This window comes from Hydractinia symbiolongicarpus, chromosome 12 (genome assembly GCF_029227915.1).
Source record: "Hydractinia symbiolongicarpus strain clone_291-10 chromosome 12, HSymV2.1, whole genome shotgun sequence".
Classification (NCBI taxonomy): Eukaryota; Metazoa; Cnidaria; class Hydrozoa; order Anthoathecata; family Hydractiniidae; genus Hydractinia; species Hydractinia symbiolongicarpus.
In genome coordinates this window covers 5,844,441-5,870,763 of record NC_079886.1, presented here as the reverse complement: position 1 = coordinate 5,870,763, position 26,323 = coordinate 5,844,441, and the positions used below count along the sequence as shown (strand labels likewise).

Below are 26,323 nucleotides of genomic sequence, written 5' to 3'. Positions count from 1 at the left end.
TACAGTAAGCTTTAAGTATTAGCAATTTCTTTCTCCAATGTATACTGTCAAACGTCTTCTTAAAATACACGCATATAAGTAGATGTAATACAAATTTTGACTGACACTTGTTGTTTTTTAGTTGTGTTTTTTTTTTATAAAAAAAATTCATTTTTTTGGTTTGTTTTATTGAATCTAGCCGATGATTTAACCACGTGATTACGAAATTCTTGCAGGCTGCAAAATTTTGTCAATTTTTCCTGTTTTCATGTATAAGTAGGCGGTCAACCTGTGTTATTGTTTTTATTAATCTCATCCGCATTGAGGTTTTTTTCAAAAATTGTTGTTCGCTTCCAGCAAGTAGCTGCTTTTAATATTCTCTTTCTTTTAGTGTTTCTTATAACTAGCAAAATATTCCGCCCCTAAGTAAAGTACAATTAATCACCTTTTTTTAGAGATTGGGTATTTGGGTCTCGTTTCTAGGGAGCGGGTTGTAATTTTCTACACCCATTGAATTTAAATAAGGACAAACTCTATAACTATAAATCAAAATAGAAAAGTGATTTTCACATCGATAAAATCATTTTTTTGCTAACGTCAGCATTCTTTCCAAAAAACAATTTTTTGGCTTTTTTTTAACCATTCGCTTTATAATTTTGAAAAATTGATTTTGTATGTCAAGGACAAGTATTTTTAAATCACAAGAATTGAAATTATTCTGTCGATCTTCAAGGATATTTAAAATAGTTCATACAGAACTGGTGAGGCATGTCTCAGAAACTGGCACGACAAATTTTGTAGGAGTTGATTTGTCTGATTAAAACCTTCCTACAATAGGAATTGTGATGCATAACCAATCGACCAACCGAAATCAATACCAAAGCAATAAGTTCAAAGTCCTACCTAGACAGCCGTCTGTGTAATATCTGACAAAAAATCTTGAATCTTTTCCAAGATAATGGAAAACAAGAACGCAAAAGATAAGTGATTTAAGATACTTGTTACTTCAGAGATTTCATAAGTTAGTTTTAACACGTATGCATTAACAAATGGATTTTGGACTCTACCAAAACTAATATTTAATTATATTTTATTTATTTATTGTTTTTTTTTTTGGATAGACCTGATAATCGTCTTGCGATAATGGCTTTGGGAAGGATACCGCTCGAAGACTGTAGTGATACAGAAGTCAAAAACTCCGACAATAAAAAATATTTGGCGTGAAGACGTTTTTTGCGAAATCTTTGTAGGGATGCTTCTCTTTTTAAATGAAACTAAAAGTGTACTTATTTCGTTTTCATTATATTTTTGTACCTCCATGGTCTTGTGTTGGATAATTGTTTTAATATTGACAGCTTGTTCAAGATTTGTTCTACTTCACCTATGCAGTCACTCAACTTTCTTGCATCGTTCCAATAACTGTTGTCTTGCTCCCTCCTATTTCTTATTGTGGATTTTTTCTCTACTATTTCCCTTTAAAGAAAATTTAAATAGTGTTGAAGATTGTTGACCTACTTAAGCACGTAACTCTTGCAAATAAAAGTCGCTGGTTTTGAGGAACGAAGAGTGGAAAGCAAAAATATTTCTAGACATCGTGGTAAACATCGACTATAAATTCCATAACGTTAGTTCGTACAAAAGCTCACTCCCCAACACAAAAAAGACTAATATGAATTTTTGTAATGTCAAAAACGTTCAACTAATTCACTTCTTAATCGTATTCTGGCGGGTACGTTTAGACTTCCATATTTTTCCTGCCCACCTGTCAACCGATGTGTCACCCTGACTATCCGAAAGCACGCAGGAGATGATTAAAAGTCACTAAATTGAAACCCCTGAATGTTTCAAAATTTTTAGGAAAAAATGGGATAATATTCAGGTCAAAGAATCTATACGTTCCTATACCAATAGTATATTTTATTTATAACAAAAACACGCAGTGCTGTAAGAAAGAAATTTGAGACGATTTATCTAAATAACGCAAATACGACATAATTTTCTTAGTGTGTTCCGTATAACTTACTTTTTAATTCTACCTCTCTCTTCTACGCCTAAGATATTTTGACGGGCGACATAGGCGTAGAAGAGCCCTAGGGACAAAGTTGAGTTACTTTCTTCTCCCAAAGTATAGTATTTTTGCTTTCCTTTTGTGGGCTTTCGCGGTTTGTCGCATATAGTTTCTTATCGGTGCTCGTATAGATACTTACTTCACCTCGTCGCGGGGAATTATTAGGCTTTTTGTATTTGAAAGGTATGAACAAGTCCTGGGGACGATGTTAATAATTTTGAAATTAAAAAAATAAAAATGCACAGGAAGTATCATTAGTTTGACTTTTAAATTGTACTTTGTAATCTACGACTCTCTTTTTGTCTAAAAGAGTAATTTATAATTTATAATATCTTCTAAACTGTGATATAAACGTATCTTCTAAAAGCATTTATTAAATAGTGTTATTTTTGCTGGGGATATTATCGAACACCTTCGACACGGTCCGGAGTGGGGGGGGGGGGGGGGGGGCGATTTCAGCCCCTACTGACGGTTCTTTTTAATGCTATGTTGCATGTCTACAATACTTACTGATTTTCAACAATTAACTATTAGACACCTGCATGCCAAATAGGATTTTTCAGATTTTACCCTATAATCGGAAAAAAAACGGATTTTCGGGATTTTTCGCAACCGGGATTACGTTAAATAACTTTTATTAAGCTGGCATTTTAAAGAAATTTCAGGCTTTTGATGAAGTCACTGAAAATTTGCTGACGCAATAAAAAATTTATTGCGGCCATTTTGTTCCTTTTGTGACGTACTATAAATGTGGTAAGTTTGAATGAACTTGGACAAGACTATGAAAAGTTATTAAGGGGGGGGGGGGGGGGGGGGATTTTTGTGTTTGGTACTTTCCTGTGTGAGTTTTGATGAGGTGTTTCATACTCACTACTTGGTTTAACTTAACGTTTGTTTGTGAATAAGAGGTTAATTGATTTTACCTTTAATGGGAAATCTGACACCAGCAGGTTTTTACGACTTTATACAACAAATAAAAACCAATCTATAATTTATTTAACTTCTACTCCCTACTTTCTATCTATCTTGCACTCTGCTTTTGTTACTTTCAATTAGTCATAAAAAATTAGTAATTTTTTATTAAGTTGTCCAAATTAGTACTCCTTTGTTACCTTTCAAAGATTTCAGGATTGTGAGTTTAAAATCCTACGTCATACAATTAATTCTACATTTCCTCGTCCTGAACTTTTTCGAGTTATTCATACACGCATGAGTCAGTAACACTGAACAAAAGAAGTCACAAAATAAACAGGTTTGACATATTAATCAGCTCTTCAACTTTTGCACAGAAACTATTATATCACGCCTTTGTGTGAAAAGAATCTCCATGTTCGGAAATATCAGCCCCGAATCCCAACGCAACGCAACATTAGCGACAATTATGACAGCCCTGTTACGATACTTCCGGTGTGTTTTAGGAGTATATAAAAAAGTCTCCTCTTTTGAAAGATATCAAAATAGAAGTGATTTGGAAAACAAAAAGTGTATTGTAGAAGGTGAGTTGAATTAATCCGTGGTTACCCTTACAAGCTCAAAAAATATTTTCTACAAGAAAGTTGGTACCTTCTGAATGAGGATAAAAACACTATTGTTATTTTTACATATATTTTAGTTTAGGTTGTCAACAATGCCGAAAAGTAAGATAAGAGAAGAAGAGAAAAATCCAGAAAATGTTGGAGAATTATTTGAAGAAAATGTCAGACTCAAAGAAGCACTTTCGACTGTAACACTCAATCTTGAAAAGGTCGACGGAAGTCAAGATTTGTGTATAAAAGAAAAAAGTCTTTTAAATCGATTTTGTGGAAGCATCAACTGGCGTACCCTAATTGTTTTCTTAATACTCGTTGTTTGCATCATTGGTCTTTTTTCGTATATCTTGGCGACAAAAAAAATTGAAAAGAAAATTCCAGTTGCTTCCAAGCTTGCGGTTTCTTCCAGCGAGCAACAAAAATCTATGTCTTGTTTTGAAACCGAGTCAAAGAAAACTTTTCCAGATTTGGAATACGCTCTTTATGGTTACAATTCACTCCGTGGATATCCATTGGCTGTTGGACATGACCCCGGACTCACTCACCCTATTTTTACTCATGATTATTCGAATAAAAAACAAACCGCAGATTGTCTTTATCAAGTACCGAAAGGTTACATATTAGCACCGGACGTTTCGTGTGTCACATCCTTTACATCAACAATCGCACGAGATTCCCATCAATATTCATCAATGTTATCAGGTTCAGTTTCAGCATCAGGAGGTGGTTGGGGTGTAAGTTTTTCAGCTAGTGCAAGTTATCAAAAACACACTTCCGAGATGTCTGCAAGTGAGTCTGTGTTTATATTTTCCAAAGCTAAATGTAATTATTACTTTGCTATGCTGGACGAATATAACATTCCGCCATTTTCACCATCATTTTTGAAAACGATAAAGACGTTAAAGACAGAACGAGACATTTTTAACTTTTTTGAATACTACGGCACACATTACCAAAAGTATACACTGTTCGGAGCAAAATATGTGTTTGAGCATAAAATGTCAAAAAGTGACTTTCAAAGCTACAGTTCTTCTTCAAAAAGTTTATCTGTTGAAGCTAGTTATTCAGGCTTGGTCAGTGTGAGTGCAAGTGCGAGTATAAGCAAAGAACAATCTGCAGCAGTCCAAAAATTTCGTCAAAAGGTAGAGACCAAAACCATAAGTATTGGTTCAGCTCCACCTGAGAACAGTCAGTCTACAACGTGGGCAGCAAGTGTTAAGGACAACCCAGTACCAGTGGAATACAAGTTAGAATCCATCGAAGATTTATTCACAAAGAAGTATATGAAACAATTGCAAAATTTTAAAGATTTTAAAGATTTCAATTTTACTGCTTTGCATGAGAAAGTGAAAAAGGCAAAATCAAACTACTGTAAACATCTTCTATCGAAAGGTGAAGTGAACAACTGCAAGGAGTTGAAAAGCTTCAAAACATTTTACGAAATTGGTTTGGGTGCAAACACCTTTACGTCACGCCAAACAACAAAACTCGGTTGTCAAAGTACGTGTTTAGAGGACATCAGATGCGTTGCAGCAGATTACCATACGAGTAATAAACACTGCTACCTCTACAAAGGCGACAAGCGAGTGAGTGGTAACCAGACACAGGAGTATACACACCGCCGTGCTGTAAAAAGCACAGAGAAAAAAATCACCAGCTACATATCTATAGATTCGTTGAAAATATTGGACCAGTTATTCAGGATAGAAAACACAGCTTTCAAAAGCAAAAACAAGCGTTCGACAAGTGGCAATGTTATCAATGAGCAGGAATGCTATTTGAAATGTAAAAACGACACCGCGTGCTCAGCATTTTCTTTTATCTCGAAAGCTAGTTTAAATTGTTTGTTGATTTCTGAAAGAAGTATAACAGATAATTCACTCGAATACAAAATTGGCGCCATCACCGTGTTCTCCCCTCGTGAAGAGAGACCTATAGACAGTTAAATAATATCGTTTTTTTCTTACAAAGGAAATAAGATGTATTTTTTACTCATTGTATTGTTAAAATATAAGTAAGGTTAAGATGAAATACTTCTACTGGAAAGAAGCTTTCTTTCTTTAGTTCGGAATACATTACGCTTCACGAAAGTGTTTAAAAGTTAAGAGCTGACTAAAATGATGTTTAACTTTTGATACGTCAATGTAATAGAATGGAAAAAAGGCGAGATTGCAACAGTCGAAACTAAGAGTTTGGAAAGCATAAAAGCTCGTTCTTATTGCTTTTTTTGGTACTAATGAAAAAAGACCTGGGAACGTGACTGATGTTAGGAATACTTTTTAGCGTTTACAGTTAATTTTTAATTCTTAGAATTTCCATGGAAATTTGCCCACCGTACACTTCGGACATAACTACCATCTTTACCAAAATATTGAGACAATGGCACTTTCTCGGCCATTTTTTAGAATTTTGAGCGTTAGGACTGACTTTAATAAATAATTTACTGTCAGCATTGACATGTTCAAATTACTTGAATCTAGTACAGAAATAGCCTATTCTTGTGGAGACAAATTTAGGAATTCGCAACTTAGTCTCAGGAGGAATTGTAGTCCGCAGAAGTTAGTGGTTTGGAAGAATATTTTGCCTACCTAAAACAAAAGTACGTTAATTAGAAGTACTTAATAAATATCTCTAATTTGCCATTTCTTGAAAAAACTGTACTTTGAAAAATGCGTTGATATAACTGAAGAAGGAGTGACGTTTCGCTATTCCATTATAGAAGCTGTTAATATTTAAGAAGCTCTGTTACAAGCTTTGACTGCTTCACCAACGAAATTACATAATTTAAAAAAAGCTTTGAAAATAGAAAATTGCAAAGTAGTTACTGCGAATCCAAATCGTAAATAAATTTTTACTACCCTATAACAATTATTCAAAGTGTGCCTATGCATGCAGATTGTTTGAAAGAATTTTGGGTGAAGACCAATATGTTGATCATAAAAAACATCCATCTTCTCGACTTTTTAATCAGAATCATTAACCCCAAACAAAATTGACAAAAACAACTATTTTAGAAGAAATATAACGTGAAAACTGTGGAATAAGAATAATTTTTGTCACTACAGCACTTGGTATGGGTGTCAACACACAATTTGTAATAAAGATTATACATATTTCTTCCCCGTCCAACATTAAATCGTACATTCAAGAAATCGGACGAGCAGCTCGACGTGGTTAACCAACAGAAGCAATTGCAAGCAAAAGCATTGCTTTAATTTGGGCTATAATGGCAAACATCTCATATTTGCTGTATGATCCAAGTAATCTAAAAACGGAAAGGAGAATTCTTCGATTTATTAAATTTCTTTCTCCATCTCCTTCTTTTGCTGCATCATTTAACTGGAGAACCAAGACTGTCAAAAATGAAATACAAAGAGAACAGTCAGAGAACAGTCGAAGTCTAATCTTCGTCATCTGGAATATTGTGATGTTTCTGTAATATGTATTATTTTCTTGTAAAATATTTTTTGTCATGGTTTCCTTGCCAAAAAATTTCATTGCTGCAACAACTATGTACGACGTACCGACACTTAAAAATAACTCCTCGCTGCTTTCATATGAGTTCAGAAAATTTTAATGTTCTTCGTTCATTTGTCGATTCATTTGAAAGTAAAATACCATAGCATTACTGGATCAATAAAAAGCCTTTGTATGCTATATTACCAGTTTAAATAGGCCACAGTGCTCTAATCGATCAGTTGGTGTGTGTGCACCAGATATCAAATTTTTTGCTCCGGCAAAACGGACACGAGTTAGTTAATTTCCAGAGAAGGGAATTTTCATATCCCCCATTGGATCATTCTCTGTATGAACAACATGCCCATAGGTTTGTCCAGGCATTGCATGACCCTCTGGAATGTGGATTGTATCATCCACATCAGGTTTATCTTGAAGCAAACCTGTTTTCAGCTATCCAACATTCAAATATTTACTGTATTTAAATTACTGTATTCACTGTATTTAAATAAATTTAAAATTGTGTAGAACATTCTGGCGCTATCCTTCCAACAATTATTGCCGATGTTTTTGTATATTCTTCTCTACTTGGAATGAATCTACAACGGGAAATTGTTCTTAAATTTCCATTGGGGTGGTCATTAGGGAGGTGGTTGAATGAGATTCTGTTTTTCTATTTTCTCAAATTAACTAGAACTTTTGAATCTCAGTTTGAACAAATTGTTGTAGGCAATGGTTTAACTCGGAAACGTTTAATCCACATATTCTGAATATTTTGTGTTATAAAGGTTTTCCTTTCCACTCTTTGAAAAGATTCTGGTCACGTGACGTGCAGATGTTTCTTCAGCACAAATTCGACACACTCCTTTGACACCTCTATTATTTTTTTTTACGCATAGATGGCAACGTCTTCTGCAACGAGAGATTAACAAGAAGAGCACCTGCAACACTTCACTTCTCTCTCGAGCCATATTTATGTATACATTACCTATGGACTGGCTAACTGGCAAAAAATATTGTATATTTGAAAAAAATTCTTACTTTAGCTAAGACATCTTAAAAAAAGGGGGAGAAAATGAGATTAAAAAGGAAAAATAATGCTTTTTAAGGATTTAAAACCACTACTAACAACGACGCCATATCTTCAGTATGCTATACGCCATATGTATCACTTTTAGAATTTTGGCTGACGCCAGCTAAAAGCGTTGCAAATTAGGGCAATGCCGTGGGCCAATCAGATGCGATACGGTGACCAGCCTGTTCCAGGGCTATTTCGCTAGAACTATCAGAAAGCGCAGCGCTGTTGAGAAGCAAATAGTCCTGGGGAAAAGGTTGACTCTGTTAGTATTTAATATAAAATTTAAACGCCATTGAAAAAAATGTTTGTTCTGCAAAACACATCGTTTTTGATGGCTCCAGCTGAATTGGATCAACTGATATTGGTTTTAAAAATAATACCACTTATCTGTTCAGTCATCGTCATTGAATAATATAAATATTATCATGTCATGAACAAGCGAGTTTATTCTTGGCTACGTTTCGACAGCTACAGCTGTCATCGACAGACAATGATCGTAATTATCTTTGGCTGCTTATTATTTGAAGAGATAATTAGAGGATCGAAATTAACCAATCAGATCCCAAGAGTTAAAGTAATTAACTTTTTCAAGGACCTAGATGGAAGCAAAAATTGATTAAAATCTTTCCTTTTTCTAAAAGTTCGCTTTATGTTACGTTTCTTTTCTAAAAGTTCGCTTTTTGTTACGTTTGTCCCGAACCATTTTTGGCACTTTTTCCTAAATGTTGCTTTCCGAAGTGCGGGTAACCATATTTCTGGAAGTTGATTGGAATACTATTGATATGAGTATTTCTGTCTATACTATTTATGGTTTCTTTTACTTTTCTTGCTGTCCAACCAGACTCTCGGTCCATGATCTTTTTATTGTCCCGGTCAATAGCATGATCATTCTTCCAGCTATGGTCCGCAATCTCATTTTTGTCTGTATCTGCGTTGCCTACGGCTCTTTTGTGCTCTTGCACACGTCGTTCACCGACATAAACAGCATCACAATCCTTACACGGGATTTTGTAGACAATATTACATTGATTGTGTGAACATATTTTGTCTTTCGGATGCGACAGTATACTATGTAGCGTGTTTTTAGATTGAAGCACTGGCTTTATTTTATGATCTTATAGAAAGTGCAGATGCTATCCTGGGAAAATTGAATACATTTTGGATCAGTGAATTTTCTTTTACTAACTTTTTTTCACCGATCAGCTATTTTGATTTTTGTAGACAATTATTATTTAGCGTTTTTAATTCTATTTTTGGAACAATAACAAGCTAGGGTTGGATAAAAGGTTTTAGGGTTGTAAATTTTCTTTTATCGTATATGATTGTTTCTTGTTCACTTTTATTTGTGCTTGCCTTTCTACAATACTGTCAATAATTATTAAACAAAAAAGTGAGTAAATCTGAGGCTCAAAGAATGTACAAAAACAAGCATATTTATCCTCAGTTAAAATTTTAGACTTCATTATTAACAATGATTTTTACTGAGCTTTTCTTTAGCTTACCTTTTTACCGATAATAATAATAACATAATCCCACTATGATTCAACATTCTATCATTGGAGCAGGTCTGCTCTTCTTGTTTTGTTCGAAAATTGTCAGCATATATTCTTGTACAAAAATCTGCAAGTTGTAACGAGCTCTCTTCCAATAATGAATGACAACTGTTTTGTTTTATAAGAACAATTTTAAAAGAACACGAGCCTCAGATTTTGCTGAAAAACAAAACAGGAACCGCCTATAGGTTGTCTTTTGACTGCGTTGTCAAAAACTCACGACCTTTTCATTAGAGAGTGCGCACATAAACAAAAGGCTCAAGTTATTGCTTTTAAAACTAAGAACAAACCTTGTCTAATGTATCCATAAAATAAGAACAATCCAGGAAATGAAGAATTTTGTAACTCTCCTGCTCCTGATCACTGTTTTTGCTTGAGATCGTTTTTTTCACCTACAATCATTCTTGTCTACAGAGTTGTTTCCCATATGGGGAAATTGGATAGACAATACCGGTGATATCTATTGTATACATTCAGGAAACAGGAACAGTGTTTCAAACACTGAAGTGGCTTTATCTTAATAGTAAAATAGCATTCTCTCCTATTAAAGGACACTCTGAAAGGCGTACACCTCTGATTGGCGGACACTTTGGTCATACACCGGCCGTTTTCTAGTCAAAGTCTCATAAAAAACTTTCCAAAAAGCGGACACGTAATTTGCGGACACTCTAATTAGCGGACAATATTTTTTGCACCAAAGAGCAAATATGGTGTTTTTTTTCTTTAATTAGCGGATAGTCCAAAAAATGAAAAGCGAGCAAAGAAAAATAGACAAAAATGAATAGTTTTTCTAACATTTATTTCCAATTATTTTAAAACTTTTGTGTCTAGCTTGCTTTTAATCTCGTCAATCTTCTTGATCAACCACTTTATCAGCTTGTCATGGTTATTAAAACGATAAATAACAGGAGCTTCTACACCATTGCCACCTCCAAATTGCTTCCAAATGACTTTAGCCGTATTGACAGTGTATGGAGCCAGTAAAATGCTTAATGTTTAAAAACATTAGGCTTATTACTGAAGTATTATGTGGAATACTATCATTTGTTATTTTTCCTTTATATTACAAAATCGGCTTTATTTTCTAATTTGCGGCTTAAAAAGTAAAACTTTCCAAAAGGAGGACACTTCCAATTAGCGGACACATTGGTCATACACCGATGGTGTCCGCTAATTGGAGAGTATACTGTAATTACATTATAAGTTACATGGTGAAATTTTGCGGTGGATATATCTGACATGTTATTATTATCATTTTTTTATATCTATATTAAATAACCCGTATACGTTTGTCTCTCTGACGCAAAATGGTAGCTTAGCTGCACAAGTAGTGAGACGCACGCAATGAGGTAAAAAAACGACGGACCAACCCGTGGATTGTCTGACCACCAAATATGTTTTCAAATCTTTTAGACATAGTTTGCAATAGTTTCAGGTTCATTGCTAAAAAAAACAAAAAAACTCAGGCTTAGGTTAGATTTTAATGATTTTTAAAACATTTAAGTTATAGCTCTTGCTAACAAAAAATTTGAATACCGACACTGAGATCAGTCGTGTAAAAAGGAAATGGTAACACAAGACCGGCGCAATAAATAAAACCGGATTGAGCTGTACCGTGCGGGCGCATTGTGTTGAACGTAACTTATGCAAAAGAAAATTGTTTTTGAACGCTACTAAATTGAAAGTTATTATTAAATAATTAAAAACCCTCCTCCTTTGCGTTTAAATTAGAATTGCGAAATAATGGTTGTTTTTCAGATCTTTTCTTCTGAGATGAAGCACGTTGGTGGTAAATACAGTTTTTCATTCAGACAGGTGAGAGTACGAATCGTGGTTGTTTGAAAAAAAAAGAATAGTTCTGCTACAAGGCTAATCAAAGGTAAAATTAATTTGTGAATGATTTCAAGTTTATGTTTTAATTTATTTATTTTTTTGATGTCTATAACTAATTATATATCCCCGATGAGCGTTCTTGTTTTGAGGAAGAAAAAATAAACTTTGTTTCCAGTTTCTCTTTTTTGTGGTAAATGATAAAGTGTTGAAGAGAATTTTACAGGGACATAAGTAGGTTTTATTCTAGATTATATTTATCTTAAGCTGGGAAATACCGCACTCTCGTTCCTAGGATTTTTTGCTTTTTTGCTATGACCAAAATCAAAAAGGCAAACATTCTTGGGAAAGAGGTTCGTATTCTTCTGCAGTGTAAATTTATAGTTCGTTTAAATTATAAAAATGTTTTAGAGCCAAAAAGTAAAAAAGTCCAGAGCCCACCGTTGTTCACACCATAGTCACGAGTTTTCTTGTGACTGTGTAACGCGGTCAATAATGAACATCTTTCAATCTTTTCACATCTGCTATTGTTTACATAATCGTAAATATGTAGGAAACACATTAAAACCATCATAGATATGTATAAATCCCCCAATAAGTTTAATGTGTATTAAGTTGTTTTCGGTTCACGGCGTAGCGTGAAAAGCGTCTGCGCATGTTATAAAGATATTGCCACCTCAGCAAGTTAATGTTTCAAATGCTTAATGGACGTGACATCTTTCCTGTTTGTAAAATAACAGCTAATTAGCGCTTTTTTGAACGGTTTAGCGCGATCCTGTGTACCATTGCTTCGGGATCAACTGTAAATTTTATTTGAGAAAAGGAGCAAGCCAGAAAAAAATAATTCATGTTATAATTTTTAATCCTGTTAAAACACGTTATCTGATATGAATGGCAACGTGAAGAGGTTTCCTCTTTCCCGCCTCATGAAGTGTTATTTGAAATCTCGAACGGAATTATATTCTTAATTTATTGTAATTAACAACCCACGTGATATGTCCATTTCGATGATCTTTTTGCGCGACACTGAACGCAGGAGAGAGTTTTTCCAGGAAATTATTAATAGATTTATTAATAAATGTACGCTCTTTCTTGTGTAAGCTTTTTCTTCCCTTTTTCTTTTAGTTATATTTAGGATAAATATGACGAAATGTGGGATGACTACCTTCCATGCTCTTTAACAAGAATTAATTTCTCGATTTCTGTGTAGCGATGTATTTCTAAAAAGTAACTTATAAAAAAAAGTAACTTATCAAAAAATCCTGTTTTCTCAACACAATTAAATTTTCTACATCCGTGGTGGAGTTCATGGCGAAACTTTGTTAAATGAAAGTGACTAAAAAAATATTTGTATAAAGCTATTTCTCTACGTATTGCTTAATCTGTGACATATGTGAAATCTAACCTAATGTCCAAAGGTCGTTAAAGTTGCCTTTTGTTAAAACGAACTGGCAAAATGTTGCTCCCTGAATAATTAACGGCCCCTTCTCCTCCCGAACAGTTCCCCCTCCTTCATTGAAACAAATAACGCTCAACTCACACTACAACGCTAGATCATCGGGCTAGTCAAGTATTTTATGTATGCAATACGGCTGCCAAATTGGCAGACGAAAAAAATCCCTATCTTTTGTCATGTTATTTTTTGCAATAGCAGGACCCGGGAGCAGCTGAAACAGCGGGGGCGGGGAGACAATTTTATCGTATTGCCGTGTAATCATTCTTTGATAAGAACAAAGTGAAGAATCTTCACATGGATGAGCTTTATAATCCACATGTAAACGCTATTTGGGTGCGTTGGTCGTATATTGAAAAACGTTGTGTAATGGGTTTATTTCTATCGCCGATCGAATAATGGTGTTGCACTGTTTCGTTGCAAACATGAACACTCGTTATTGTTTTCAGTCGATAGCAGTGACATAAAATTGCTATTATCGCTTGGAAAACAGTGAAGGGCTTTTGTGTATTTGGGTGGGTTGTATTTTGTTTGGCAATATCTGGATAATTTTCTGAAATAATCATGAACATCGACATCGTCGATGTTCATGATAATCGGATCCTAGGTTTCTTCCTTGTCCCCATGGTTTATTTTCCAGAGGGGTTATTGTGAAGTACACGTTTTTTTAATAGAACCTAGTTTAAAAAAACGTTGAGAACATGTTAACAATGCACTCAACTTGATTTCCAAGCAAACATTGTCCTAGGACCAAATAACATGTTGACCTCCACGACTGTACTATGTAAGAGGCACTAGGAACGAGGATAATGTATATTTTTTGATACTTGTTAAGTTATTGCAAAACCTTTTTTAGGTTAACCAACAGTTGATGCGCGATGTGTGGCATTTGGGCGTTGTTAGGATACGATCACAGCGTGTCATCTGAGTTACATCATGCATTGCAGATCGCCCACCGTGGACCAGACTTTTTTCGTATAGAAACTATTCCTCATTATAATCACTCATTCCTGGCGTTCCATCGGCTCTCTATCATGGATGATTTAACTGGTCAACAACCAATGCGACTGTACCATCTACCCCATTTACATCTTATGTACAACGGAGAGATCTATAACCACAAAGAACTCATTGCAGAATACGATTTTGAATGTACCACTAAGTAAGTTTATTCTGTTACGTCAAAAGTACCAAGTTAAATAAATTTTTTTCACTGACTTTTTAAACGTAGAGCCCACCATCAAATCGCTAAGGGGCACTACCATCGATTGTTTAAGACTACCTTGGACAAAAATGCTTAAATTTAGTGCCAGGATCTATTTAATTATACCAACATGACAAACTTTCTAATTCTATTTATAACTTCTACAAAAGCAGTGACGAGATATGATTCCATTTGCTTGCCTGCTTTGTTAATACGTTGGCATTCGTGTCGGCATACACGCCAGCAATCTCCAAGTTAAACCTTAATGATGAATTTACAACAATGTTTAAATTTTAGAATGGATGGCGAAGTCATTCTTCATCTCTATAACAAGTTTGGCATTGAGAAAACTTTGCAGTTATTGGATGGTGTTTTCGCTGTTTCTATTTTCGACACACTTAAAGGGGAATTTCATATTGGTCGCGACACATACGGTGTACGACCTTTGTTTGTGCTTCGTCCTCCATCTGGTGAGCTTGGAGTTTCCTCTGAAGCTAAAGGGTTAATTGGCCTAACAAAAAGTGATGGGGACATCATAAAAATTCAGCCCTTTCTACCTGGACATTACGCTACGTTCAAGGTGTGTAAAAACACTGGAATGACCAAATTAATTGTTGAAAAAAGTTTCACAGACGTTGACATGCTGCCAGTTTTTAAAACAGCCGTCACATTAACAAGTGACGTCAAGGAGAACGTTCGTAATCTTTTGACTGACGCCGTACGAAAACGCCTGATGGCGGAACGCAGAATCGGGTGTATGTTATCGGGCGGTTTGGATTCCAGTTTGGTTGCAGCACTTGTTGTTAAGCTTGCAAGGGAACAAGGTTTTGCTTATCCAATCCAAACATTCTCAATTGGATTACCAGGTTCGCCAGATCTCATCGCTGCAAAGAAAGTTGCTGATATGCTTGGCACAGAGCATCATGAGGTAACCTTTTCAGCAGAAGAAGCATTTGCGTTGTTGCATGACGTCACATACGCATTAGAAAGTTACGACATCACGACAAATCGTGCGTCAATACCGATGTATATGCTTAGTAAGTATATTCGACAAAACACCGATACAGTCGTGTTGTTTTCTGGCGAGGGCGCAGACGAATTGGCGCAAGGGTATATCTACTTTCATAAAGCGCCCACAGCAAACGATGCACACGAAGAGTCAAAACGATTGTTACGAGACTTGTATTTATACGACAATCTACGAGCAGATAGAGCTGTGTCCGCTCACGGGCTAGAATTAAGAGTTCCTTTCTTGGATAAAAAGTTTTGTTCTTATTACCTATCAATTCCAAAGGAAATGGTGCAACCACAAGATGGTGTGGAGAAGCACCTTTTACGCTCCTCCTTCGACGGTTATTTAACAGATTTTTTACCTAGTGAAGTATTGTGGCGTGCAAAAGAAGCCTTCAGTGATGGTGTATCATCTGCAAAAGACAGCTGGTCAGTTCAATTGGGACGCTATGCAAAATCAAAAATAACTGAAGAAGAATTGACCAAAGCTAAAGAATTTTATCCCGTGAATACGCCACAAACTTACGAAGCTCTCTTTTTTAGAAAGTCATTTGAAACGAAATTCCAAGGTCAAACTCATTTAACTCCATATTTTTGGATGCCGAAATGGATGGGAAACATAAGCGACCCATCTGCAAGAGTGTTGAAACACTACAAACAATAAGAAGCAAAAGAAACTTCGTATTTTTAATGCACAATGATTGAGTATGATGTGGTGACTTTCGAAATCACACTCTTTTATTGCAAGCATAGGATATTATGAGCCGAGGCTTAATTTGCAGAGTTTCTTTTCTCTACAATACTTTTTTTTAAAAATCAATTTTAAAAATTTATTTGGTAAGAAAATAAGATTTTTATGACAGAGTTTTAAATTTTTGTATTTGACTTTCTTTTTACTTAAGTTTATTCTAAATCTACCACTTTACCTTAATTGAAAAATATGTTTTCTTCTTGAAGCAAGCTTTTGTGTTACGCCGAATTAAATTTCGGACAAAAGTACTTATTTTCCCTCGTCCCCCCTCCCCTCCAAATAAAATTTCCAACAAATTTAATAATTTTTGTCATTCGCCCTACTTGAATCCCATTGACAATATTTGGAATTTCACAAAATTGGAATGATTTCGCGAATTTCCATGTATTTACTAAGTACAAATAAAAATATAATTTTAGAATGAAAATCCACCCACTTTATTCTACAATACAAACCTATCGATTTGAAAAAATTAATAAGCTCTCCGCCTTTCTTAAAAAGACAATTTGTTTACCAAGATTAGCTTTGCAGATATACAATCTCATTACCATGGCTCTTGTATGAAAACAGGTATTGATTTAAAGAAAGTAAAAAGAAAAAACATTCATAGACTCGTTTCTATTTCACCATTATGTACATTTTCTTCTGAATCTAATAAAAAGTGCAATTCTTACAAAATGTGTGTAAAAATATTTAAAAAACAACACGAATGCAAAAACATTTAATTACATTTCATGTATATAAGTAACGATCTTTCTTTAGAAAACAACGGAGGTCTAATTATTAAATGCACCTCAGCACACACAGGAAATGGCAGTAAGATCATTAATTGTTCACCACAAATTACACCAACCGTACCCAGTCTTCAAACCTATAAATAACACAAGCTCTTCTAGCTTTAATATAAATGTTATTTTAATATTTATTTACAAGTGGTTGATAGTAACGTAGTTTGTCAATTAAGCGCCACCATCGAATAAATACCTGGCATGAGGCGCCTATATATCAAATATGTCAAAAAGACAATATTGCATCAGTTATTTCATTGCTGTGCTTGTAAAGACAATTGATGAACACAAAAATGAAAGTGTTGTGGACTTAGTGATGAATTTAACCTGGTTGAATTCGGGGTTATAACTAAAATTAACCAACGTGAAACGTCAAGATAAGCGCCTAAATTGGACATGGTGCTTAATCGAATCCTCACGTGGCTCTTAAAATACAGATAATTAAAACTGTTAAAGCGTTTAAAAAATACGTTACTAGTTATTACCCTTGCCTCGATTTATTTAAAAAGTCAAAATTTGCATTAAAAATAATCTCAAATTCTTGATATGCAATCAAATGAGAAAATTAAGAGTCAAAGTCAAAAAACAAAAAATTATAAATTTCACAAATTCTAGAAAAAATCGTTATTAAAATTCTATCATATGAAACTATGTAGTTTGAATGCACACTCGACATTATTAAAAGAACGATATAATAATAACTCGAAATTTCTGTACTTTTGACGAAAATAACTTACAAAACATTTTTTTTATTTTGAATTATTAGAACGGTCGCCTAAAGATTTCCGCTATCTCTCTCATTATTCGATTGGTGAAAGGTTAATTATGCTTTGTACCAAGCAAGTACCGAAAAAGGACTATTGTCGCACGAATTCTAGTTATATAGATTATGATATAAATTACGATAGTGCATGCAAACAAAGAATAAAATAAAAAAGCTTCGAACTTTCGAACTAGCCTTTGTTTTCTTTCCTATTAGTGCGGCTGCCTAACGTATTTCGATCAAACCACATACTTGATAAAACAAGTGTCCCCGAAATTTACGCATCTTTTGTGTCATATGTTGATCACATGTTGATCACATGATATGTTCAAATAAGGAGATGACCAACATGATCCCGATTCCACTGAGAATACCCAAATGTTGGAAGATGAATGTTGAACACATGTTTTGGTGCGGAACCTCTTGATGTGTTAATTCTGGCAACTAAATGCAAAGGAGATGAAAAATGTAGAAGCTTAGACATACGAGAGTGTATTTGTATTCACTTCCCAAAATCACGTGCCGCTTAATTTAGACCGACATTAAATCTTAAGATTTCCAGAACCGCCACATTTAGACCGGTATTAAATCCTAAGAGTTCCAGAACCGCCACATTTAGACCGGTACTAAATACTAAGAGTTCCAAAACCGCCACATTTAGACCGGTATTAAATCCTAAGAGTTCCAGAATCAATTAATATAGGCGGCATCAAATTCTGGAAGTTCCGAGGTATAATTATGCAAAAAGGAAAACCATACCATGTCGGCCAATGAAACATACAGAAAAAGACCAGCTGTAATGGACAATATAAAATGCCGTCCCATTTCTGATCCACCAATAAATATACCAACAGCCAGACCAAGGTAGGCCAAAATTGCAGATACCAAGTTATAGACAATGGCTTGTTTGAAGGTCATGCCAGAATTAATGAGTATGGCAAAATCACCTGAAATAAACAAAAAATGTTTTGATATTCACTCTGAATAACTTCTGTGCATAGCTCTACCCTTTGTGCGTAACCCAAAACGTTCAACAATTACTCTAAATTTTCTCTACCACTGATAGCATTTTTTCCACTAAACACATATATGAGAATTAGTAGTTGAAAACATACACATTTTTAAGTTTGATTGTTGCGTTTTCATTTTTTTCCAAACGGACAACACTTAGTCCAGTTGAAAAACAACAAAAGAGAGAAATAGCACGCAGATTATAGCTAGCCAAGACTTACCAACAACTACCAACAATACTAATAAGAAGTTGTGCGCTGGGCCATATAAATTTTATTAAGAATGTAAAAATCAGAAAAGAGAATTTGTAAGAGGTGTGTTTCTCACCCCACGTGTAGTAAAATTATGTACAACGCATATTTAAATAAACTATATACGTTTGCTATAATTTTTAACTATTCTTAACACATCCCTGAAGTGTATCACTCAGCATTAATGTACAAATCAGGTATTAATTTCCTAACGGTTAACGATTCCTTGATGGACCAACAACAAATTTGCTTCCAAAGTTTCAAAAAATGAATCAGCAAACTTTATAAAAAGTACTTTCTCTAAATCGCTTACAAAATTAGATTTTCACCAATATATTGCCAACACATACAAAACAAATTAAATAAATTGTTTTCGCGTATTAAATGTCAACTCAAACATAGTAGACATTTTATTTTCATTAACCCTACAAGCCTTTTAAAGTATGTGATTACCCAATTCATGCGGCAGCTCGTGACAAAACACAGCAATAGCAGTACTCAATCCACTCGACATTGATGCAGAAAATGCAGCACCAACAGCCAACCCATCGCTGAAATTATGAAACCCATCTCCAACAACGACCATCCATGCTACACTAGCAATTTTTGTATCTTTAGTGATCTCTTTCTCGCCCCCGTGATGATGACTGTGATGTCTTTCGTCAGCGTGATAGTGACCTTCTTCTTCGTGGTCCACGTGCAAGTCTGAATGACACACATCCAATGGACCATTACCGTTATTTTCTTCAGCCAAATCCGACATTTTAACTGTTAACTATAACCAGAAGCAAACGTTTAAGTATAACTCGCCACTTTTAAAAACGTGTAAACAGTAGTTTATTTATTGCGCGAGAATGTAGTATGTTTAAAAATTAAAACACAATAGAAGTCGGCGAAAATTCTCATAGATTCTTTTGAGTTATTAAAAAAGAAACCTCTGATCGATAATTTTGCGCGAAGGTCAAAGCGCGCAAAACCGTGCTTAATTATCAATAAAAATTGGTTTGCGTTTTGCAAGTCCTTTTTATGATAGTATATAGACTTTCCCAATTTCTAAATAATGTTCTTGTCTCGTTGCTTTGATTATGATTGACTTTATCAAAAATTTAAATTCAACTTATAGAAAATTCTTCTTGTAGGGTTGAGAGTCCTTAAAGTACACCGTGCGAGATGTCAAAAATATTAGCGATGGATCAAAGCTGTTTTATATTTAAAAAAAGGTTTTGGATCACCCCTTTCGATTGTCGCTGACAATTTATACGCAGTCTCAGCAGAGTTTTTTTCAGCAAATTCAACAGATATAAAAATAACCATTTGTATACTTCGTCCTTGTCACCAGAATCATCCGACATGAATGCTGTCATACTGTTATTGGTCGGACTGTAGTTGACAACTCTTGGCGGAGTATTCTTCCTAGCTATGACTGGAGAATCTTTAGTCGACAACTGGGAATGGCCACGTTCCTTGTTGCCATGACTATGTCCGTGCCCCTAAAATAACCGTGGTAGAGTGTACAGAATACACAAAACACGAGCAGCACCATACCTTATCGAATATGCGAATGAAAATTGCACAAATCGTGACTTTTTTAATTCACAAATTGATATTTTATACTAACACCAAAGTCATAGTTGGACTATGGTCTGGAAAAAGATGATGGGCGATTGATATGAGCCATACCTTTTATTTCGATTTATGAAGATTCTTATGCATATGTGAAATCTATGTTTGGGCAGACATCGTGGTAACATTATAACAAATACGTCACTGATTAGTAGTTTAATGATGGAATTTTCAATCTTCATTGAAACAGTGCTGTAGTTACCTTGTTTTTAAAGCTCAAACTGGAGCTATGAAAAGGGACCTTTCTTGTACAACTTTCATTAATATTAGTACCAATGGAAATTTTGCTCTGGCATAAAAAATTAATTAAAAATATAATGTATAAGAATAGAAAACTTACACCACTGCAAATGGCTTTAACCTTCATCAGCTGTTCCACCAGAAAAAAAATGTAGATACCAAGTAGAACAAACAAAGCTCTCCATACTTGAGAGTAGTGTTGTTTGATTTGATCTTCCGCGCTCACTTTTGCATTTGTTGCAGAATTCACACCAGCTGCAAATGCCTGTAACACAAACAGCAATCATGTGACACAAACAGCAATCATGTGAAACAAAAAGCAATCAGTCACACAAACAGCAATAACGTGACACAAACAGCAATCATGTGACACAAACCACAATTATGTGACACAAACAGCAATCATGTGACACAAACAGAAATCATGTGACACAAACAGCAATAACGTGACACAAACAGCAATCATGTGACACAAACCACAATTATGTGACACAAACAGCAATCATGTGACACAAACAGACATCATGTGACACAAAAAGCAATCATGTCACACAAACAGCAATCATGTGACACAAAAAGCAATCATGTGACACAAACAGCAATCATGTCACACAAACAGCAATCATGTCACACAAACAGCAATCATGTGACACAAACAGCAATCATGTCACACAAACAGCAATCATGTCACACAAACAGCAATAACGCGACACAAACAGCAATCATGTGACACAAACCACAACTATGTGACACAAACAGCAATCATGTGACACAAACAGAAATCATGTGACACAAACAGCAATAACGTGACACAAACAGCAATCATGTGACACAAACCACAATTATGTGACACAAACAGCAATCATGTGACACAAACAGAAATCATGTGACACAAACAGCAATCATGTGACACAAACCGCAATCATGTGCCACAAACAGCAAACATGTGACATAAACAGCAATCATGTGACACAACCAGCAGTCATGTGACACAAACAGCAATCACGTGACACAAACAGCAATCATGTGACACAGACAGTAATCATGTGAAAACACTGCAATGCGTATGTTAATTGTATACTGTGCTTAAACAAAGTCAGAAGTTTTTCACTGTCATATTTAGTTTTGTGTTAAAAGTGTGTTATTTGGGTGTGGACGTTTTTTGTTCTTTTTTATTAGTGACACTGTTATAAAGTCTGGCTAGTATATTTTGCTTCTCTTGTGCCTCGAGTCTGCTAATACAGCTTAACTGATGATGATAACTCTTTTTTTACAGTGTTCAAATGTTTTGCATAATTATAATACACAGGTGTTTAAAATAGAAAAAATAATTAGACAACTTACATGTGGAATTAAGTGAAGCAAAGCATCACCAGATAAAGTGCCAACAGCCAATGCAACCAAGTAGGCCATCACTTTGTGATAAAAGGATTTTTTTAAGCATGGAATCATGCTAATGACGGAGAGTGATAACAAACTAATCACAGTAATGGAGAGTACGCCATAGCCCCAGACTGAAATAGAAAAAAGATATTATTAAATAATAATGAAAGTACCAAGCATTTTGTATTTAGGTTTAAGGTTATTTTCATATTAGGCAAAACTACCTTGACTTTTAGTTGGCTCTCCATGCGAACCATGCGAGTGTTCAATTTCTTTTACGTGGGTATGCACACATACTCTGCTATCTATCTGTTGTATCAAAGATGGACACAACCTGAGAAAGTCATCCCTGCTGATTTGACTTGTGTCATTGATGGCATGAATTTTGAAGAGGTCTTCTGCTTTCAAGCACTATTATGTCAAAATATATGTAGATTAATATGTAAAAGTTTCTAAGAACTTGTCAATATACCTTCTTTTAATTTTGCATTTAGAATATTTTTTACATATAATGGTATATTCCAATATTTTTTCAAAGAATATTGTATTCAGATTTGCATAGTCCTGTGGAAGAAAAATGTAATGAAAAATCACCAAAAAAAAAAAGATTTATAAATGTCATCAATAAATAAAAACCTGCATATGATTAATCAATTTTATTTAGAAGAAGAGGGATAATTTAAGACATCAAAGTTATTGACACGAGGCCACATCCTTGGTATGTGCATTACAAATCAATTACGTTGTGTCATAAGTGTATTGCTGTGTTTTTTATCACACTTTGCCGTATATAGTCCTTTACAATGGAAAAAAATGTTATCTGCAACTTCTCTCAGGTAAAGTCATAATTAACATTCAAAATGAAAACAAACTGACACTAAATGGTGTGTTGAGCCAAAGTACCATGTTATTTACCTTCAAATAAATACATGACTGTTTTGTTTCGAAGGGTTAATTTGATGTTGCATATCTACTTTTAACATGTAACCCCTTCCGAAGTTCTTGACTTTATGTGATGACAGTGAATACTTATTTTGAATAAAAAAACACATGAAACTAATTAATTAAAAGTCATGCTAATGCTAGAATTTTGATGGCAGTTTAGAGCAATGACTAAAAGATGCCTATCAAAATACTTTGAAGGCTTATCAAAAAAGCTACAATTTATGATGTAATTTCTATATGCATAGATGATGTAATCATGACCTTTCTTCCAATTCCAAAATTCTTTCATCTTAATTAATGTTGGAGATATTATAATGATTTTGTAATTAAATTAAATCAGTATAAAAAAATAATAAAGAAAACTAATTACAATCTTTATAAATCTATAATTGGCCAGCAAAGGTTTAAGCACATAATTAAAATTACATCACAGATACTATTATGAATAATAAAATTCTACTAACATAAGAAATGACAATTGTCTTTACTTATGTTATGCTAGGGTGCTACCCCTGTAAAGAAAATGATTAAAATGATTTTTAATATATTATATTATATTTTGTTTTGGAATGTAAAGGCCTACTGATATTGCTTAGATTGGATATCAAAGTTTTGTATATATTAAACGTAATTACTTCAGATATTTATTTAAAGTACAAGCAATAAGTAAAAAGCCAATATTTTTCTTAAAAGTGTTTAAAAACAGTTCATTATAGAGTGTACTGAGCTGTCATAACAAAAAATTTCAAAGAAAATTGGAAAATCTGAGAATCCCTAAAACCAACCAAGAAAGCTCATTCGTTAATTCATTATGTAGCCTTGACAGAAAAACGAAAACTTAAACCAGAAAAAAGGGCAATAATAAAAACTTCAAATTTGAGAACATAGAAATACCAAATAAGAAAATAAATAATAAATGGGCTGATGCCTAAATAAGATTGAAATACCCTGACCAGACAAGCTCTGAAAAACCATAAAATAAAAGAATATGCTGATTAGGCCATCCATGAAAAATTCTTTGGTTGATGTAACCGACCGATAGCTTGACAAAAATTTTGGGTCAGGGGGCATGTAAATTCTTTTTTTTGACCTTTTTCACCGACCCCTGAGTTGATTTTACCTAAATCGCTAAATTTTTTTCTTGTTGTATTTATGCTTAAGTTATATATACTCACACGAAATAAGGGCAGCAGGTTCGACCTCTATTATTATTATCATCATAAAAATTTTACTTTGATGAGGGTTTTTGAGAAATTTTATTGGTTGGAAAGAGGACTAAAAAAATAATTCCCCCGACTGGCCGACTTTTGAGTTCGGTTACAACAAGCGAACAATTTCTTATTATGGTAATTTGAAATTTCTTGGGTGTGATGGTTTTGTGCCAAAAAAATCAACAGGCAATTAACATTTGTTTTCATCTAGACAATTCAAAGTTTTTTTTTTAAAAGAATTCATAATGTACATGATAATGTCCTGTTTTTTTTTGTTTTGTTTTTTAAATGCACAGACCCACTGGTGTTGCTTGTATTGGATATTAAAGTTTTGGTACTCAACTTAAATTTCTCATAACTTACATTTAGAGACAGAACATTATTATATTAACTTGTGATTTTTGTAGATTTTTCCACATGTGATAATAAGTCTAATAAATTTTGCCAAATTTGGAAAATTTTGTAGTTTTGAGCTGGCCCCAGAATCTGGCAACATATTCTTTACATCAACATGCATTATTTATATACATAGAATAACTAATTGGCAGTGTATATAGTGGAATTTGTAAAAATTAAAAAAAATCAGCAATATATACAAAGATTTTTATGGGTAAGCTAACATATGCATACATTTGTATGCATATTGCACATAGTATATAGGACTTACAGCCCTTTTAATTAGCATGGGAAATTATCTATTAAAATTTACTTTTGCATCTAAAACTCTCTTATCAATTAAATTATTAATGTTATTATTAATATGCTTGCTTAAGTTCAGCACCACAAGTTTAAAATGCAAACCAATTTTCATGCACATTACAAGACATGAAAATTAAAGAAATGAAGTAAATTCTATGTAAAGTTTTGTTTGCATAATTTTATTTTGTCCATTGCACATTTTTATTTCTGTGTGAAATAATAATGAAAAATATATAAATACCGCTAAAAAATTGCCAAATCATTTTCTGAACGAATTTGAGCTTTTACTACATAATATACAAATGAATAAGATTTGAGTATGACATGTACCTTGTTTAAATGCTCTTTCCAGTGCTTTGTATGTTTTTCTATTTCTTTTTCATGGTCCTTATCTGGTACAGCTCTTCGTTTTCGCTTATCATATAAACTGTCGCGGTTAGATATTTTATTGGCACCAACACCATGGTTTGTTGCAAGATTTTTTTCACAATCAGTATCGCCTGCTTCACATTCAACAAACACAGAACCAACAACAATACTCTTTAATAATTTTTGAAACTGTTTGTTACTGATGTATGTGGACGAATTTCCATTGTTACCATACTTCGTAAATAACTTGTTCAAGTAAGATACTGTTCCAACAGTATCCTTGAGCTTACAACTACCTTCTGATTTCACAATAACAACAAAAATTCCAATAACTAACCATTTAATGTTTTTATACATTTTCCTTTTTTTATAATAATGTAAAATTAATCCCAGTATTTATAATGTATATATTACCTAAAGAAAAATAATATGCATGCTGAATTTCCAGAAAAATATTCTTTATGGTAAAATATGCATAAAGTGCACTAGAAATTTAAATTTATTCATTTGTATCACTGCCAGTGCCTTCCATTTTTTATTTGCAATTCCACAGTCTTTGCTTCATCTTTTTGCTTCTAGATTATTCATTATAGTTTATATAACTATATAATAATTTTCTTCATAAACTTGTACACATGGAAAATGTGCATGATAACTCCTTATATGTGAAGTTTCTGTATAAAAATCTTTTATCACATAAAAATTGACCCTACTGTTCATACAACTTTATGATACCACATGTATGACTTTCCCACGCTATTATAATACATTCTATAACAGCCATATAATAATGCTCGTCAAAAAAGAAAAAAGAATGCAAATTAATACAAATAAATGATTTAATGTTATAAGATTCAAAAATGATTAAAACAACAACTTTTCTTGCCCATTAACAACCAAAATACCATTTTAGAATAACAACATTTTAGCAACCTTAGAAGCCTTAATATTGTTTGCAAAATTTACAATTGCAAATGTCATTATTATAATTAATCTTATGACTCAATAAGGCTCTTAGCAGTGTTTCTATCAAAAATTATGCCATAAGGACTTGTTTATAAGAATACGATTGACCCATTAATATAGCTTCTGTTTAGTAGCTAATCAACTGATAGATAGCTATCTATG

The 26,323-nt window shown here is 33.8% G+C and overlaps 2 protein-coding genes across 2 annotated transcripts; one reads left to right on the top strand and one right to left on the bottom strand.

Annotated features, from left to right (window-relative positions):
- The first annotated feature begins 11,407 nt into the window (after positions 1-11,407).
- Positions 11,408-16,117, top strand: LOC130621793 (asparagine synthetase [glutamine-hydrolyzing]-like). The gene is made up of 3 exons (XM_057437142.1): positions 11,408-11,542; positions 13,803-14,108; positions 14,448-16,117. The coding sequence occupies exons 2-3, from the start codon at positions 13,825-13,827 to the stop codon at positions 15,823-15,825; spliced, it is 1,662 nt and encodes a 553-aa protein (XP_057293125.1). The 5' UTR covers positions 11,408-11,542; positions 13,803-13,824; the 3' UTR covers positions 15,826-16,117.
- Positions 16,118-16,515: 398 nt separating this feature from the next.
- Positions 16,516-25,621, bottom strand: LOC130621792 (zinc transporter ZIP10-like). The gene is made up of 8 exons (XM_057437141.1): positions 25,157-25,621; positions 22,196-22,382; positions 21,933-22,102; positions 20,689-20,853; positions 20,048-20,215; positions 19,179-19,500; positions 18,223-18,410; positions 16,516-17,907 (listed from the first exon to the last, which is right to left on the bottom strand). The coding sequence occupies exons 1-8, from the start codon at positions 25,550-25,552 to the stop codon at positions 17,779-17,781; spliced, it is 1,725 nt and encodes a 574-aa protein (XP_057293124.1). The 5' UTR covers positions 25,553-25,621; the 3' UTR covers positions 16,516-17,778.
- Between the last annotated feature and the right edge of the window lie 702 nt (positions 25,622-26,323).

What these genes read in the sequence shown, in the direction of transcription:
- LOC130621793 (XM_057437142.1), top strand. Translation starts at nt 13,825, where the DNA reads ATGTGTGGCATTTGGGCGTTGTTAGGATACGATCACAGCGTGTCATCT. An exon ending in GATTTTGAATGTACCACTAA is followed by an intron (nt 14,109 to 14,447) that starts GTAAGTTTATTC and finishes TTTAAATTTTAG; the next exon opens with AATGGATGGCGAAGTCATTC.
- LOC130621792 (XM_057437141.1), bottom strand. Translation starts at nt 25,552, where the DNA reads ATGTATAAAAACATTAAATGGTTAGTTATTGGAATTTTTGTTGTTATT. An exon ending in CGAGCTGCCGCATGAATTGG is followed by an intron (nt 18,411 to 19,178) that starts GTAATCACATAC and finishes TGTTTATTTCAG; the next exon opens with GTGATTTTGCCATACTCATT. An exon ending in ATGTTTCATTGGCCGACATG is followed by an intron (nt 17,908 to 18,222) that starts GTATGGTTTTCC and finishes CTTTGCATTTAG; the next exon opens with TTGCCAGAATTAACACATCA.